Source organism: Bos taurus, chromosome 1, assembly GCF_002263795.3.
Source record: "Bos taurus isolate L1 Dominette 01449 registration number 42190680 breed Hereford chromosome 1, ARS-UCD2.0, whole genome shotgun sequence".
NCBI lineage: Eukaryota > Metazoa > Chordata > Mammalia > Artiodactyla > Bovidae > Bos > Bos taurus.
In genome coordinates, this window is record NC_037328.1 from 138,933,920 (window position 1) to 138,953,868 (window position 19,949).

Here is a 19,949-nt window from a genome sequence, read left to right on the forward strand (position 1 = left end):
CTGCCCTTGCGTGCTCAGTTGTGTCTGACTCTTCTCAACACCATAAACTGTAGCCCACCAGGCTCCTCTGTCCATGGAATTTTCCAGGCAAGAAAACCTGAGTGGGTTTCCATTTTCCACTCAAAGGGAATCTTCCCAATTCAGGGATTGAACCTGCATCCCTTGTGTCTCCTGCACTGGCAGGTGGATTCTTCACCACTGCACCACCCTTGTGTAAATGAAAGCACTTAAATACTTTACCAAATCAAATGGTGTTTTGAAGTTTCTATGTCATTATACTGTAATGGGAAACATTTTCTTCTATCTATCCCAGTGAGGAAGTCTGCTTCTGAATAAGAAAAGAAGCATTCCAGAACAAATGGTAACCAAAACTTCCCAGGTTCAAATAAGGGTTCTTAGGCAGAGAAGAGGATTTATATTAAGTGACAGGCCTACTACATCTCTAAGGAAAAATAATTCAAGGTCTTTTCATTAACTAAGTATCAAGGATAGGAGGAAGGGACAAGAATGAGTAAGAAAGATATAGAAAGACCTACTAAGGGGAGAAAGAAGGTAATAAAGTAAAATTAACATTCTCAATACTTACTGTATTGTATTATTTCCACTCAACAATTAAAGCAATCTGATATCTTTCAAAGAATAAATTTTTAAGTACTTGGAAAAAAGACTTCTCTCTATTCCAGGATTAAATGAAGCTTGTACTTATTATAATTTCAAATGTCCTTCAGGCTTTCCATAACCTCCATATGACAACACTCATGTTTTGGGACACATTCAGTTCAGTTCAGTCGCTCAGTCGTGTCCGACTCTGCGACCCCATGAATCGCAGCATGCCAGGCTTCCCTGTCCATCACCAACTCCCAGAGTTCACTCAGACTCACGTCCATCAAGTCAGTGATGCCATTCAGCCATCTCATCCTCTGTCATCCCCTTCTCCTCCTGCCCCCAATCCCTCCCAGCATCAGAGTCTTTTCCAATGAGTCAACTCTTTGCATGAGGTGGCCAAAGTACTGAAGTTTCAGCTTTAGCATCATTCCTTCCAAAGAACACCCAGGACTAATCTCCTTTAGAATGGACTGGTTGGATCTCCTTGCAGTCCAAGGGACTCTCAAGAGTCTTCTCCAACACCACAGTTCAAAAGCATCAACTCCTCAGTGCTCAGCTTTCTTCAGAGTCCAACTCTCACATCCACACATGACCACTGGAAAAACCATAGCCTTGACTAGATGGTAGGTATTCAAAGAATGAAAGCTCCGAACATGTCAATTGCTATAGATGAGACTGGTGTGGCTCATGGACTGAGGTCTCCTTTCACTAGGTGCCTAACTCTGCCCCTTCAATGTATCCTACACCTAGTGGCAAGATTAAAGGTAACATCATTGCCAGCTGGTTATGACCTTCAAAGACAAATCCCAACCAATAAAATCTGAAGCAGAGCTTGGTTTCCAACACTCCACTGGATTCTGATTCCACCAGATATGTTCTATCTACTCCTAACTACTCCAGCTCTGGATCACATACCAGAACACTCACGGTGATTCTGCAGATTCTAAATTCTGCAGCTCCTCCATCTCTACCCAGTACTACCCTTTGATTGGGCTTCCCCAGTGGCTCTGGCGTAATGGTAAAGAATCCGTCCGTAACACAGGTGACTTGCAGGAGACTCAGGTTCAATTCCTGGGTTGGAAAGGTCCCCTCGAGAAGAAAATGGCAACCCGCTCCAGTATTCTTGCCTGGAAATCCCCATGGACAGAGGAGTCGGATGAGCTACAGTCCATGCATGGGGTTGCTAAGAATTGGACATGACTGAGCAACTAAACAACCACCACCACCTGTCAATTACCACCACCAAACCAATTGCTGCCTTGAGGCATTCTCTCATTTCACTCCAATCAGAAGTAACCTCTCCCTTACCGAAATTTTCTACTCCATTTTTTGTACTTCTCTTTCATTTACCTAAGAACTCTATCACACCTTCTCTGTGTTTCCCACAATGCATAATACTCCCATAAAGATCTACCGATTCACTACATGGACACCTCAAGAGACTCTATGAGAAAGACGTATAATTAAGGGAAAAAATTTTTAAATCATGTTTAGATATGTCACTTTTTTATACCTACTTTGATAATCTCAGTGTTTTCAGTGAATATTTAACACATTTACAATTAAAATAAGCAATAATACAGTGGGATTCTATACATCTTCCTACTATTTGTTCTCCACTTGAGCCAACTACTTATTCTATATTCCTATTTCTGTCCTTTTTTGTCCTTCTGTCCAAAAAATATTCCTATTTTTTGCCTTCATTTAAATTAAAAAAAGTTGTTTCTTTTCTTATACATTTTTTAAAATTTTAAGTATAGTTGATTTCAAATTATAGTATCAGTTCAGTTCAGTTCAGTCGCTCAGCCTTGTCTAACTCTTTGCAACCCCATGAATCGCAGCACGCCAGGCCTCCCTGTCCATCACCAACACCTGGAGTTTACCCAAACTCATGTCCATCGAGTCGGTGATGCCATCCAGCCATCTCATCCTCTGTCATCCCCTTCTCCTCCTGCCCCCAATCCCTCCCAGCATCAGGGTCTTTTCAAATGAGTCAACTCTTTGCAGGAGGTGGCCAAAGTACTGGAGTTTCAGATTCAGCATCAGTCCTTCCAATGAACACCGAGGACTGATCTCCTTTAGAATGGACTGGTTGGATCTCCTCGCAGTCTAAGGGACTCTCAAGAGTCTTCTCCAACACCACAGTTCAAAAGCATCAATTCTTCGGTGCTCAGCTTTCTTCACAGTCCAACTCTCACATCCATACATGACCACTGGAAAAACCACAGCCTTGACTAGACAGACCTTTGTTGGCAAAGTAATGTCTCTGCTTTTTAATATGCTATCTAGGTTGGCCAGAACTTTCCTTCCAAGGAGTAAGCATCTTTTCATTTCATGGCTGCAGTCACCATCTGCAGTGATTTCAGAACCCCAAAAAAATAGTATAGTTGATTTCAAAGAACAGTTAAGATCAAATCAGTCAATCCTGAAGGAAATCAACCCTGAATATTCATTAGAAGGACTGATGCTGAAGCTGAAGCTCCAATACTTTGGCCAACTTATGTGAAGAGCAACTCACTGAAAACGATTCTGATGCTGGGAACGACTGGGGCAAGAGGTGAAGGGGGAGACAGAGGATGAGATGGTTGGATGGCATCACCAACTCAATGGACATGAGTTTCAGCAAACTCTAGGAGATAGTGAAGGACAGGGAAGCCTGCGATGCTGCAGTCCATGGCGTCACAAAAAGTCAGACACAATTTAGTGACTGAACAACAATACAGTTGATTTTAACGTTGTTTTCATTTCTGCTATACAACAGTGATTCAGTTATACATTCTATTGTTTTTCCTATTCTTTTCCATTACGATTTATCACAGGACACTGAATATAGTTCCCTGTGCTATACAGTAGGACCCTGTTGTTTACGCATTCTATGTATCATAGTTTACATCTGCTAACCCCAACCTCCTGTTCCATCCCTTCCCTAAACCCCATGCCCTTGGCAAATACAAGTATGCTTCCTATGTTTGAGTCTGTTTATTTCAAAGACAGGTTCATTTGTGGCATATTTTAAATTCCACATATAAGCAATATCACATGGGGTTACATATCTTTCTTTTTGCTGCAAATGGCATTATTTCATTCTTTTTCATGGCTGAGTAGTATTTTATTGTATATATGTACTTTCATTGTAAACAAATATCTATCCATTCCTGTGGATATGGAATGGATTAGGACATTTAGGTTGATTCCATGTCTTGGCTATTGTGAATAGTGCTGCTATGAACACAGAGGTGCATGTATCTTTTTGAATTATAGGTTCGTCTGGATATATTTTTTAGCCCCTTGCACCATATGAGGACATAGCAAGAAGGCACCTGCAATGAACGAGGAGGAGGGTCCTCACCGGGATGCAACCATGCTGGTCCCCTTGATCTTGGACTTCCAGGTGCCAGAACTGTAAGAAGTAAATTTATCTCTGTGGTAGTTTGTTAGAGCTGCTCGAACAGACTAGGACATCAAACTCACCTCAAACAAGCGCAAGTCAGCAGGAACCCTGTCCCCAACTGAAAGGCAAACTGTATCACCTGGAACTAAGTCTCGTGCAAGTGTATGCTCCAATTTTCCTTCACGCACACTGTAACATAAAATAGAAATAGCCGCAGCTGAAGAAAGCAAGCAAGACCACTTACTTTAAGAAATTCCTTCTAGTGGGCTTGCCTGGGAAAAATACATTGCATTATCACACAGTCACATACAAAAGGTATCTGCTGAATAAATCCATGTCTCAATAATCTAAATAAAATTAGAAGTAACAAAAGTTTTAATAGTACAACTTGCTATAATGAATAGAGCATGAATTTTTCATGTCAGATTAATGGCTTCTACCTTATGTTCAGACAATCTTGAGCCACAAGATATACTGTACTAGTCACATTTAATTTCTACTTTTAAGAGTAGAAATCCGTTATCAGAAACAAGGATCATACCAATGGCATTCTGGTGGCATAAGTTTACTTAGTTCTTCAAGAGATTTTTCTGAACGATATTCCTATTTAAAAAAAAAAAGAATATTAGGAAAAATATTTATAAAGAAACACAATAAGCACATTCTTAAGAACATATGCTATGTTAGACTTAAACATTTACCTAAACCATTATTTTAACATTTCTCCAAATTTTTATCTTTTGTTTACTTATACTCCCATGCAAAAGCACTTGCCCTTTATTAAATAATGTTAAATTATAGTGACCAAACAATCTTTTATAATTAAATATTCTCAACTCTATATTTCAATATTCAGTGTACAAACCTACGGTCAAGTTACTGATAAGAAAGTGAAGAAAACTAATACTAGTGTAACCAAAGAGTATATAATTTTCAGTCATTAAAAGTTAAGATTACTGAGCCTCATAATTAAGATAATTTTACTTTCAGTGTTTAATGACCAAGGAAGTCAGACAATTAAATGCAAATACACTGGCACTGAAGATTCACGCCCATGGCAACTGTAAAGGTTTGTGAAATAAGTCTGTGTAGGAGAAACATGAATTAAACAAGGAGACATGGCTGCCCTACCCCAAGAGACATGTTTCCCAAGACTCTGAATCACCCAAAGGGGAAATTGTCAGGAGCCCTAACTCTGTGAGGCTCAGTCTTCCTCCATCCATATAATCACAGCTGAGAGTCAGAGACATCCTTCAACACACTATACTGTTCAGTCCAACTTCCATGGACTGTCTCACTCCATGCAACATCACTGCTATTTTTGTCTCATTCTGCACTAAGTACACCAACCTTTTGATCTAAGGTTAAAAAGGGAGGAGAAGGAGTAGGGAGAGTAATGGAAGTGAAAGTTGGGGTGGGGGGAGTTCTGAAATGACTGCAGTGCTAGCACTAATCAAAACTGCACATTCATCACAAACATTTTCAAATAGAAAATGCAAAGTTATATAAGAATAACTTAGAAATAAATCTGTCTTTACTACTAAGGCAAGAGGAACAAATGTGAGAGTAAGGTAAATCTGTAAATATAAAAATCACAAGACACCCAGTGCAATATACAGCATAAGGAACATTATAATTTTGTATGGGGACAGATGGTTACTAGACTTATCACGGTGATCACTTCATAAGGCATACAAGTATCAAATCACTATGTAGGGCACCTGAAACTAACAATATTGTATGTTAACTATACCTCAATTTAGAAAAAAATTACAGACACCCCTCCCCTAACTATACTAAGATATTAAGGAATTTAGAAGTTTTCCAAAAATTCCATAAAAGGCTAGAAAATACTCACCAGTCCTAGATTCTAGTCATGTAAGACATAAAAGCTGCCCTATCTTTACCTCCCTCTTTAAACATCTTAGCCTTTACTCCCTACAACTACAAAGATATCACTATATCAAAATGATCCTTCAACATACCACCAAAAACTTGACAGCCATCTCAAATGAACACCTAAAAGTTAAATTTTAAATTTACTGTAAAGGCAGCATCAATATGTAATTATACAGAACAATTAGCTATTTTTATGGCTGCAAGGAGGTATAACAGGGATGGGAAATGGAGATTAGAAAGGATAGTGGAGTCATATATAAACATTAAAAGACTATAAAAAGCACTCTTCTAAAATATAGGTAAAAACACAAATATAAATAATACTAAAAAATGAAGACTTTCTGAAAGATTTCTGACAGTTTTCTGACAAAGCATTAATGTAAGTTCAACAGAGAATAAATAAGACCCTTGTAGAGAGGACTTTTAATTGTCACTTGTAGAATATTTTGTTCTGTCATAAGCACATTTGGGGAAAAGGCTCACATCTGTATAAAAAAATCAGAACTACCAATCTGAAACTGGGCTTTTGATAAATGTTTCAATTTGTTCTTGAGTTTTCCTTCAAACGGACCTATCATAAAGATACTTGGCAGATGGTTTCAGTCATTAAGATTTAAGGTGTGCAACACCATTTTTGGTCAAAGTCCATACAATGTTAAAATCGTCATTTTGTGGAACTTTTTTTTGAGGGTAGGAGTTATTTACCAAGCTACTAAGGTCTTTGATGTTGTTGTTGTTTAGTCACTAAGTCATGTCCAACTCTTCTGCAATCCCATGGACTGCAGCCCCCCAGGCTCCTCCATGGGATTTCTCAGGCAAGACTACTGGAGTGGGTTGTCATTTCCTTCTCCAGGGGATCTTCCTAACCCAGAGATCAAACCCTGCATCTCCTGCATTGGCAGGCATATTCCCTACCAGTGAGTCACCAGGTAAGCCCATAAGGTCTTCCATACAAAATGATAATTCTGTAAGAATTCTTATGAAGCAAGCCACTCCACACGTCTGTAGCACTACTAGTGACGCAAAAGCATTCCAGCTACTGGTCCAATGGGTCGGTCATACCATGCAAATGACCAGGAATGAGACCCAGCCTGGAATGACCTCTGCTAAACTAGCCCTCAACCTGCCTTAAGGTAATTTTTATGTTAAAACATAAAAGAGCATTTCCTAGATACAGGATCCCTGATGGTGTACTAAAGCAACTCACAAAGCTGTTGCAGATAATCTGATTCCAACCGGCATTTTTACACTGGGTGGCTATAAAACAAATTACTAAATTAGAGATTATCACAGGACACCTGCATGATGACAGGAAATATCCAAGGAATATATCACAGATGCGAAAATAACCACAGCCACTTAAAATATGCTCTTTCGATTATAAACATGAACTTCAAATGACACATTACAGTTTTCCTTAAACTAGAATAATTCTTCTAGTCTTATTAACGACGCTTCAAATTTTTAACCATCAAATGACACCTGCCAACATTGTTCTAAAACCTGCAGAAGTTATTAGATATTTAAAGAAACATAAAACTAAGCCCATGTTTTTATTTATGTCTACACTGCTGCTGCTGCTGCTGCTAAAGTCGCTTCAGTCGTGTCCGACTCTGTGCAACCCCACAGACGGCAGCCCACCAGGCTCCCCCGTCCCTGGGATTCTCCAGACAAGAACACTGGAGTGGGGTGCCATTGCCTTCTCCACTAGTCAATAGAAATTCAGACATTATCTCTACAATATTCACATTAATTTTTTTAAACAGGGTTCCTTTTCATATATTTTCTTTACTGTCTCAGTGCCTGTGCTGAATGGGGGAGTTCGATCCAGATCAGAACATCCGTTCCATGGATGAAAAGGAGTCTGAACCCTGACCCAATTTTTTAACTGGAAAACATTTAAAAGAGTATTGCTGGATTTTATTTCTATTTCTGTACTTTTTGTTTCCATCTGCTTCAGTTAACTTTAAATAGAAACACCATCAAATAGAAAACTAGATTTTCTTCATGCCACTGTCTATATCAAAGCAGTCGTGTTGGTTCCACAAACTTCCTTTAAGAGTTATTGTTTCTGAAATTATTTCAAAAACACAGAGCAAATTATTCTGAACATACCCATCCCCCAATAATTACACATTTTAACATAAACCAACTTGATGTTTTGAAGCAATTAACTAAAATACCATTTTATGATGTTATCAAAATAGACGTACTCACCTGAACGAAGGCGACCGTAACAACAATAAGTATTGCCTAAACAAAACAAAGAAACAAGTTTTTTAAATCAGACACTGCAACTTCTGAAATAATTATTAAATCATATTTTATTTTTCTGACTCTGCAGCCCCAAGACACCAGACACTAAGCACAGGAGAGCCAGGGAAGGACTCACAATTCTGCCTTGAGACCTAGGGGTGGAAAAACCCACAGCTGACAGGAGTCTGCCTCCCCAGGATTGTTTCTTAAACGCTTTGATCTCAGGATCCCTTTACAAACTGAGGACCAGCTTTTGTTTATGTGACTAATAGCTACTGATATTTACCATATTAAATACTTCTTTAATTACTGGGTTTTAACTTACTAAAAAACGTAAGCCCATTACATGTTAACACGTACAATATTTTTTATGAAAAACTCTTTTGCAATCCCACAGATTGTAGCCAACCAGGCTCCTCTGTCCATGGAACTTCCAGCAAGAATACTGGAGTGGGTTATCATTTCCTTCTTCAGAGGATCTTTCCAACTCAAGGATGAAACTCGTGTCTCCTGAATAGGCAGGCAGATGCCTTACCACTGAGCCACCAGGGAAGCCCTATGAAAAATATATCCCTCCCCAAAATTGTGAGAAAAGTGGCAGTGTTTTCAATTTTTCTATCGTTGGTGTCCGCTTTAATACTGGGTTGGCCAAGAAATTCATTTGGGTTCTTCCATTCTCCTATCTGCTTCTGCATTTAATTTACTGACATATGTTAATTTGGCTAAAGCATATGAAAAAAATTCAACCTCATACAGATACTGTTGGAAAGGGAGGAGTTTATTTTAAAAGCCTTTTCAAATAATCGTGGTTTTTATTCTTAGCTACTACACCAAAATTAGACAACTGCTAGTAACTTTAAAAGTAATGTGCAATGTAGAATCTAAAACTAGATCAGTGAACTTTTCATAGTCTGTTACATTAGAATCAGTCTCCTTACTATTGTGAATGAATATTTTGTATCATCATGCACAGGTCATTTAGAAAAGGTTGATTCACTGGGTTATTCAAATCTTCCAAGTGTTGACACATTTTATAACTGTTAAAAAAAAAATCACATTCACTGAAATCCCTACTGATCTCATTAGAATAAGGTCTTAAAATAGGGGAGCTATCCTGCATAAAAATTTTGCAAAGTTCTAGTTACTACTGAAAGCTTGAATTTTACTATTGGTAACAAATTCTGTCAGTTGTTTCTCTTGTAGTGAAAGGTTATTTCACTCACTTTCAAAAAAAAGTATGCCAATTATTCAAGTCTTAATAACCACAGTTTGTGTATCAGTCATTCTTTGGAGTAAAAGGCTAGTTCACTTCAGCACACAACCTTTCCTTGGGACAATCCCCATACGTCAATGAGTACTTCGTATTTCATCACAAAGAACAATAAAAAGGTATATACTTAAGGATCAAAATTCAGTAAAATTAATTTTTACTGTTTTATCGAAAACATTACTAAGAGAAACAGTGAAAGAAAACAGTAAGTACTAAACAGTTTACTAGATGGGTGCCACTATCTTGATTCAGACCGAAGCTCTAATGGTTTTACCCACATCACTTTTGCTCCATTAATGCAAATGTCTATAGCAAAAAGACAAATAACGTTTTAGCTTTATGAAAGTAGTTCTGGCCTCACATGCTCCCTAAAAGAATCTCATAGACTCCCAGGAGTCCACAAGCAAAAGCTGGAGACTTTGAAGCTCTGTGTTCATTTCTCCTGTGCAGTTAAGCAAAACACACTTGCTTTAATCAATGCTTAGACTTACTATAAAATTTTATACTACAATGAAACAGAGGGGCAAGAAAAAAAAAAGATGAAAACTAGAATAACCTAGCTGGAGAGAACAAAATCTTACATAGTAAATATACAGTGCATTGTTAAATATTTTTAATTTCAAAAATGTCAGGCTTCAGTTCACAACTAGTCAAACATACTCTCAATTGGAAAGTAAAAGAAAGTAAATATTTAATTGGAAAATTATTATAAAATGTTTCACATCTATGAAATTATCAGGTTGCTAAATAATTTCCAAGGGTGCCAATCACAAACCCTTGAACATTACTTGAGATCACTGCAACTAAAACCAGAATCTAAAAAAAAAGCAAACCTGAAGAAAACAATAAGGCATCCCTCAGTTCATTTTCTAAAATAAAAGCCAATCCTAATTTATACAATTAACTACCAATTTAAAAATACATATATTTTTCTTACCACAGTGATACTGACAGCATCATCAAACTGATGCATTAAAACACTGATGACTGCAGAAGCCAGAAGCAGCATAATAAGGGGATTTTTAAACTGAAAGTGAAAACAAATAGCAATTCAACAGTTTTGCATGAATGATAGTTGTATACCATCCAACAAAAGCCTTAAAAAAAGAAAACAAATATCACAGCATTATTATGTAAAACTAAGAACTGACCAATTCTTAGAATACACATGTATTTTTAGTACTTATTAATTTAACCAATAAGCTGTTCTGAATTTCTATTGGGTCTAGAATAAATGGAAAATGACTTTTAAGATAAAGATTTATATTAAGCACTGGTTAGAATACCTAAATTATGAACTTCAAACACTCTCATCAATTCTGTATTTTAAGTAAATGGACATAAATTACAATTCTGTGGTTGACTCACCCACCACAGGAACAACCAGATCCCACCCACCAGTGCAACTAAGAGCATACAGTAAGATCCTCGCCACAGAAGAAGCTGAATATTTTCCCAACACTGGTTTCCCTGACATCTAGCTAGCAGAGACAACAGTATCTAAAGAAATAAAAACCACAGCACCAACTCAATCAAGAAGCTCTTAAAACAAACAAGCATCAGAACAACCCCAAATCCTTCCAGTTGGACATCCAGTTAAACATCAGAGCTCTGCTGCTGGATTGCCTTCCTCTGATGAAACGCTGCCAATAGCTGTCAAAGCTGCAAGGTCACTTTGCAAAGAATCCATCACAGCGGATAGCCTCAGCCTCTGGATATCATTAACTCTGAAATTAGACACCACCACCTCCTACTTCCTTTATGGTTCCATTCCCTGGCACAGCGTTTACAACTCTGCTTCACATCAGAATCTTGTGAAGGACTTCCAGCAAATGTCCACATTCACACCACAGCAAACAAATCAGAATCTCTGGGCACAGGACCCAGGCTTTAGCATTTTTAAAGCATTCCCCCAAGTCACTCTAATGCACAGAGGACTGAAAATAACTGCTCTAACAAAATAAAACTACATCTGCAATGTGGTTCAGGGTTTACAAACCACACACAAACTGAGTCAGAATACCTGTGTTTGAATCCAATTCCTTGATTTTTTAAGCCCCAGAGGTGCTTCATCTACTAAAATACTACCTTGTACTAAAAACTGTGTAAGGATTAACCAAGAACGTATATTAAAGCACTGTGTAGACTATAAAACCCACCAACGTTAGCCGTTATTATCACACTCTGAAAGCAAGGTCCACGATCATTTCATTTGCCCCTAAAAAAGCTGTGCCGTGGTACTAAGGACACTACCTGATAGATGGCAGGCTCTAGACAAATGTCTGTAGAACAACAAAGACGCTGTTCAATGTAGAGGAATGAAGAGTCACTCAGTGCTTTATGATTAACAACTGATATTTAATGCTAATTATAGTATTAATAATTAATGCTAATTATTACTTAACTATATTACAAGCACTATTTCATTTCATTCTCACAGCAATACCATGATGCAAGTACTCTGACTTTGAAACAGGATCAAGAAAGTAAAACATTAAATCATATTACCCAGTGATAAGTCAAATCACTGTAATTTGTAAATCCAGAATAAACTTCCTGAAGTTCTGGATGATGCGGAAATACGGTAAAGGTGAGCATACAAAAATACATAAAAAAATATTCCATTAAAAACAAGATGGACACAAAGTTCGTCCCTAAAAATTCAGTTTTTCTACTTTAGACAAATTCATTTAACAACAGGGTAAATTTTGGTTCATTAACAAGCAAGGCCCCATAGAAAAGTTAAACATAGATTTTGTAAAAAAAGAATCTAAAGATTAGAAGGCATTACAAAGTTTCTTTACTAAAAAGAATCTGTTTGACAAAACTAACTCTACTAGCTAAAAATTGGCCACAGGAAGTTTGTAGCTTTTCACTAACATGCTTATTATCAAGGTAAGAAAAACCCTACAGCAAATCTTTCTGAAAAGATTAAGATATTAATAAGATATAATAGGTTGGTGCAAAAGTAACTGCGGTTTTGCACTGCTTAACTTTGCCATTTGATATTGGAATACATTCTTAAATAAATGTGGTTATGTTATACATCATTTTAATGCACATTTCTCACTTTGTTTTTTTGCTAATGACTTATTACTTGCTATTTATGTTTATTTTAGACTAGGGAAATGATGTTAGACAAAAAGCAAATTCGAGCAATTTTCTTGAGTTCAAAATGTAAAGCAGTGGAGATAGCTCACAACATCAATGATGCATTTGACCCAAGAACTGCTAATGAATGTACAGTGCAGTGGTGGATTAAGAAGTTTTGCAAAGGAGACAAGAGCCTTGAAGGTGAGGAGTGCAGTGACTGGTCATCAGAAGTTGACAACGACCAATTGAGAGGATCATTGAAGGTGATCCTACACAAGAAATTGCCAAAGAACTCAACACTGACCATTCTATGGTCATTCAGCATTTGAAGCAAATTGAAAAGGTGAAAAAACTCCATAAGTGGGTGCCTCATGAGCTGACAGCAAATCAAAAAATCATCATTTTTAAGTGTCGTCTTCTCTTTTTTATGCAATGAAAACAAAGCATTTCTTGATCTGACTGTGATGTGTAACAAAAAGTGGATTTTATATGACAACTGGCAACAATCAGCTCAGTGATGGACCAAGAAGAAACCACCAGGGAAGCCACAAGAAACTCCAAAGCACTTCCCAAAGCCAAACTCGGATCAAAAAAAGGTCATGGTCACTGTTTGTTGGTCTGCTAAAGGTATCATTCACGATAGCTTTCTGAATCCTGGCAAAACCATTACATCTGAGAAGTATGCTCAGCAAATCCATGAGACACACCAAAAACTACTAAGCCTAAAGTCAGCATCTGTCAAAAGAAAGGGCCCAATTTTTCTGCACAACACCCGACCTCACAGTGCACAGCCAACACTTCAAAAGTTGAACAAATTAGGCTACAAAATTTTGCCTCATCCACCATATTCACCTGACCACTCATCAACTGACGACCACTTCTTCAAGCATCTCAACAAGTTTTTGAAGGACAAATGCTTCCACAACCAGCAGGAAGGAGAAAATGCTTTCCAAGAGTTTGTCATATCCCAAAGCATAGATTTTTATGTTACAAGAATAAACAAACTTATTTCTCATTGAAAAAATGTGTTGATTGCAATAGTTCCTATTTTGATTAATAAAGATGTGTTTGAGCCTAGTTATAATGATTTGATATTCACAGTCTGAAACCGCAATTACTTTTTCACCAACCTAATAATTAAAAATAGCTATTTTCTATTGATAGCTACTATCTCCTAAGATTATTATCTCCATTTTCTAGTTAACACTCAGAGGATAATAAGGGACACACAAGCTATTAATAGTAATAAAGAAAGGTGGAATTTGTAACCAGGCAGTCTGGATTGCCTTTTGCTAATTTTCTAAACTAGTCATATTACTTTAAAAAATACTAACATTTCTATAATAAAAAATATATATAAGACACTTCCAAAGGAAACTACTATATCACCTCCATGTGATATAAGCCCTTAAAGATTTACACAGTAAAAATTATAGAAATTCCAACCGAAGAGTAAACTCTAACAAATGAAACAAATTAAGTAAAAAAAAAAATTTTAATATTATTTTCTTTCTCCATAAATAACTTCGCAAAAGTCAAAAAATACATTAACAAAAATACATGTAAAGTACACAGCATGAGAAAATAAAAATATACCTGAGAAATATACTTCTTCCATAGTGGCTCATCTTCACTGATATCAAACTCATTCCAGCCATGGAAGGCTCTCCTATGACTTACTTCACATTTGTTTAGACCATTCTGAAGATCAGCCTATGAGATTTTATATATAAAAGTTACTGAAAATATTAGCAGAAAACAAAGGAGAAAACACAGAAAAAGTACATAGGTATGGTCATATTTACAGGAACTTCTGTGACAGTCAAAATTAATCTATGGGGACAAAGCATATCAGTGACTGCCTGGGGCCAAGAGCAATGGAAGGATTAGCTACAAAAAACACGTGGAATCTATTTAGAGTGATGAAAATTTTCTACATCTTCATTGTGATGACGGCTATATTTGCCAAAATGCAAATTGTATATTTAATGAGTACACTGTAGTCTATATAAATTATATCTCAATAAAAAAAATGTTAATATAAGCAACTAGATTAATAAACAAAAAATTATGATTTTTATGTGGAAAGAGGAGTAACACAAACCAGTGACAATGTACAGAAAGCAAATTGTAAGTACATTTTAACTAGTTTTCTTGGTTCCCACTGTTGTCTTACTGTCTTCTAAAATTAGTTTCTCCAAAAGATTATGCATCTTTCCTGTACTCTGAGACTATCAAAACTGAGGTTGGTATTACCTTTTGTTCTTAGACTGTACATTTATTCCAAGAAGAAAATCTGTGGTTCCTAAATTACTGAAAATAATGAAGTTAAGTCCTCAAACACCACCTACATTCTTCAGTCACTACCTCTCCTGACTTGTTATTTGAAACTATCAAATAGAATGAAATTACGTGCATCTCTGAAGTAGTTTCTCTGACCAAAAGCTTTATAATAGAGGTCAATAACAGAGTCTTGCGATACCTAAATATATTTAAAGTAAGTGGCTTTAAAACAGAGTATAAATACAACCCGCCCCAAAAAAACCTTTACAAAAAAAGGGGGGTTATGCAATGTTTTTAATGCATTATTAAATTATGTGAATTCTGAAGAGAAAATTTTAAATATTCTTTTCCTCATGTTTCATTAGACTGTGAAAAACTAGGAAGAGACTAAATTACATAAGCAAAAATTTATTTGCAGTTCCGAACTTATATTTAGCTTTTACAGTAGGAAACATAAAAAAGGATAAAACTCCTAACTCCACTTATGTTATAATTAAATTGATCACTTTCCTAATCCAACTAATCCTCACACAGCACTAACAGTTTCTGGGAACACTAATGATCCAGAGCTGCACCATCCGATCAGGCAACCACTAGCCACACACACCTGCGGAACAGAGAATTCTACTGGATAGCACTTAGCTAAGTGGCTCATTCTACTATACACTCCCTTCCTCCCCACCAAGAACTTACTTGGAGAATGCTTGCAACTTCACTGACTGGTAATTCACTTGCTTTTTTTGATGTCAATACCGGAATCATTGTCTCATTTTCAGCATTAGGAATTTTTTGAAAACGTGCAACCTAGGAAACAAAACCAAAGGAAAAATATTTGCATGTACTAAACAATTCTAATGCTGTCCAGAGTAAACGAAAATTCAAATGTTCCCAGAAACTTTTATCACAGTTAAAAAACAAATATTTTCAGACTAATAAAGAGTATCCAGTCCTATTAAGATAATTTTATACTAACATGCTATTCTAAAAAGCACACTTCAGAAAATAAGCTACCACTGAAAGCTAGAATACAAAATAATTTTCATACTGCAAAAAAAGATGCTATTTCTACACCAAATTAATCAGTAAAAAGTAAAACAGATGTCCTGTCTAGCAGATTCCAATCATTACACAGAGTCATAATCCTCTAAACTCATTATGTTTAACATGAGGTACAAGGAACAGCTAAGCTTGTTCCATTCTAACACTACTGTTGATCAGCTCATTTCTTAACTATCCGGGCACCAGGCTACTGTGCCAAAGCACCAACACAGAACATGAGACTTATAGATCCATTCCCAAACTAGAGGAAATGGAAAGCAGAGACCAGACAAGCAGAGGACACATAGGAAGAGTGAAGGGACAAGCAGAATGAACCTTAGAGATGACAGTAACCATGACACCTACTCGACACAGCTTCATAAACAAATATCTACACAAAGTGTTTTAACACAGTTCTAGAAATAAATCCCCAATCCACACTTCTTTGTAGACAAAGTTTTGACGAAGTATGTGAAAGAGAGACAAAAGCTACACACTGAAACTTTAGAGAAGAAAACAATTCAGTCGCCTGCCCCACATCCACTGATTTAAACAATACTGAAAATGAAGTGATCATCTTAACGCCAAGACACAAATCTTTAAGCTATCAGGTGAAATGTTTTCAATCTTGAATAATCAACAAACAGGATTAAATATTCCTCTAAAGACAATTTTAAGACAACATATAAGGTCAAAGAATAATAATTTAAGTTAAAGGGTCACTATAGAGGCCTCTATTCATTAAAAAAAAAAAGCTGTACTTACTCCAAAAAATAGTAAACAGCAATAGCAATGTAAATAACCAAGTTTTGGAACAATCATATGCATGTTTTCTAATCCCACCTATTACAAAGACAATAAATATTTAAGTATTTTAAAGAAAAGACCATAACAATTTTCCTTTAATGATAAGATATTAGTGACCAAAAATTCTTAAGAAATTGAAAACAGAGTACCTTTCTCAACATGGTTATTTTATCTTGTGAAATAATTAAGAAGGATCAAATAGGTTTCCATTGCCTGCAGTGACAATGAGATTAAGAAAATCTTTTATTTCTAAGGTTCATATATATCAGTTTCTTCATATGCGAGGATAAATAGTGCCTAAAGTTGTTTGAGGATTACATCCATTTATGGAGCATTCACCCAACTAGTAATAAGCACTGAAATAGCTGTTTTTCCCAAAACTAATATTTATATGTACATTCGCAATAATATAATGAGCTCAGTAAAGAAGCAAATCATTAAAGTTAATAAAGCTAGATTTGCAACAGTTCTTCTATTAAATATATTACTACTCATAAAAACACTTTTTAAAAAGTTATCCTTTGGTATTTGATACATAATAGGGTCTATGCTGGAATACACTACATAAAATCCCTCAGGAGCATTACATGGGCTCAAAAGAGGTCAAAAGAAGGAAGTGAGACTATTTCACTTAATAAAGGATAAGATAACCCTCTAAATATAAGAAAGGAAGAGGGCAACCCAAAACCAAAGGGTGACTTTACAGAAGACCAACATCAGACTTAGAATAAAGGGTGCCCGATGCTAGGGATGGTGGCAGAGCTGGATGGCCATCCACTGTAAGAACCGGTTTCCACAACACAGAGGGGACACAGCACAGAAAATTCTTGCTGAAAGGCTATGATGCTAACTGTATTTATGCTCCCTAGACTCCATGTCAACTTAAAACTATGAGATCATTAAGTTTTAATCCTATTATCTTTTTAAGCAAATGTTACTGACATTGACCAACTGTGATGGATTGTTAGTTATATAGATCATAGAAATATTTTATCAAAGCAAGATCCTCTATGACCCACCTACTACGGTAATGGAAATAAAAACGAAAGTAAACAAGTCAAACCTGATTAAACTTAAAAGCTTTTGCACAGCAAAGGACACTATAAGCAAGGTGAAAAGACAACCTTCACAATGGGAAAAAATAATAGCAAATGAAATAATGGATAAATGATTAATTTCCAAAATATACAAGCAGCTCATACAACTCAATACCAAAAAAACAAACTGCCCAATCAAAAAGTGGGAAAAAGAACTAAACAGACATTTTTCCAAAGACGACATACAGATGGCTAACAAACATGAAAATATACTCAACATCACTCATTATTAGAGAAATGCAAATCAAAATTACAATGAGATATCACCTCACCCCAGCCAGAATGGCCACCATCAAAAAGTCTACAAACAATAAATGCTGGAGACGGTGTAGAGAAAAGGGAACACTCTTGCACTGTTGGTGGGAATGTAAATTGATACAGCCACTATGGAAGATGGTATGGAGATTCCTTAAAAACCTAGGAATAAAATAAAACCACCATATGACCCAGTAATCCCACTCCTAGGCATATACCCTGAGAAAATCAAAATTGAAAAAAGACACATGTATCCCACTGTTCATTGCAGCACTATTTACAATGGCTAGAACATGAAAGCAACCTAGATGCCCATCAACAGATGAATGGATAAAGAAGGTATGGTACATATACACAATGGAATATTACTCAGCCATAAAAGGAACGCCTTTGAGTCAGTTCTGATGAGGTGGATGAACCTAGAACCTATTACACAGAGTGAAGTGAGTCAGAAAGAGAAGGATAAGTATCATATCCTAACGCATATATATGGAATCTAGAAAAATGGTACTGGGGAATTTATTTGTGGGGAAGCAATGGAGAGACAGATATGGAAAATAGACTTGTGGACATGGGGAGATGGGAGGAGAGGGCAAGATGTATGGAAAGAGTAACATGGAAACTTCCATTACCATGTGTAAAATAGACAGCGGATGGGAATTTGCGGTATGGCTCAGGAAACTCAAACAGAGGCTCTGTGTCAATCTAGAGAGGTGGATGGGGAGGGAGATGGGAGGGAGGTTTAAAAGGCAGGGGATATATGTATACCTATGGCTGATTCATGTGGAGGTTTGACAGAAAACAACAAAATTCTGTAAATCAATTATCCTGCAATTAAAAAAAAAAGAATATTTTAATTTGTTCATTACTCTTTCAACTAACACCTGCATTTATTGAGAATCTGACTCTGTGCTCGGCCCTTAGAATTTAACAAAGAGCAAAGTGACGGGGAGGACAACTGGAGGGAAGACAGACATTAACAAGAATAGCACAAAGGAAGAGAAACTGAAATAGTCGCTAAGGCTGAGCCAAAGCCTAAACGACACCCAGCTGTGGATGTGTCTGATGGTGAAAGTAAACTCTGATGCTGTAAAAAAACAATACTGCATAGGAACATTGGAATGTTAGGTCCATGAGTCAAGGTAAATCGGAAGTGGTCAAACAGGAGATAGCAAGAGTGAAGATCAACATTTTATGATCACTGAACTAAACTGGATGGGAAAGGGTGAATTTAATTCAGATAACCAATATATCCCTTAGAAGAAATGGAGTAGCCCTCACAGTCAACAAGAGTCCAAAATGCAGTACCTGAGTGCAATCTCAAAAATTACAGAATGACCTTGGTTCATTTCCAAGGCAAAACATTCACCATCACAGTAATCCAAGTCTATGCCCCAACCACTAACACCAAAGAAGCTGAAGCTGAATGGTTCTATGAAGACCTACAAGTCCTTCCAGAACCAACATCAAAAAAAGATGTCCTTCTCATCACAGGGGACTGGAATGCAAAAGCAGGAAGTCAAGAGATACCTGGAGTAGCAGGCAAGTTTGGCTGTGGAGTACAAAATGAACAGGCAAAGGTTACAGAGTTTTGCCAAGAAAGCACACTGTCATAGCAAACATCTTCTTCCAACGACATGAGGCAACTCATGGACATCACCAGATGGTTAACACTGAAATCAGACTGATTATATTCTTTCGAGACAAAGATGGAGAAGCTCTAAACAGTCAGCAAAAACAACACTGGGAGCTGACTGTAGCTCAGATCATGACTTATTGCAAAATTCAGATTTGGAATTGAAGGAAGTAGGGAAAACCACTAGACCATTCAGGTATGACCTAAACCAAACCCCTACAATTATACAGTGGAAATGACAAATAAATTCAAAGGATTATATCTGATAGAATGCCTGAAGAACTATGGACAGAGGTTCATAACACTGTACAGGAAGTG

At 36.7% G+C, this 19,949-nt stretch overlaps 1 protein-coding gene across 5 annotated transcripts in view; it reads right to left on the reverse strand.

Moving 5' to 3' along the window:
• The window catches only part of ATP2C1 (ATPase secretory pathway Ca2+ transporting 1), a 154,142-nt gene that overhangs the window by 62,360 nt on the left and 71,833 nt on the right, over nt 1-19,949 (reverse strand). For all 5 annotated transcript variants that reach the window (XM_024994087.2, XM_024994060.2, XM_010801619.4 and 2 more), the window contains 6 exon segments: nt 15,492-15,602; nt 14,112-14,228; nt 10,360-10,449; nt 8,114-8,149; nt 4,539-4,600; nt 4,078-4,186 (listed from right to left, as the gene is read on the reverse strand). In XM_024994087.2, the coding sequence (XP_024849855.1) occupies nt 4,078-4,186; nt 4,539-4,600; nt 8,114-8,149; nt 10,360-10,449; nt 14,112-14,228; nt 15,492-15,602 (525 nt within the window).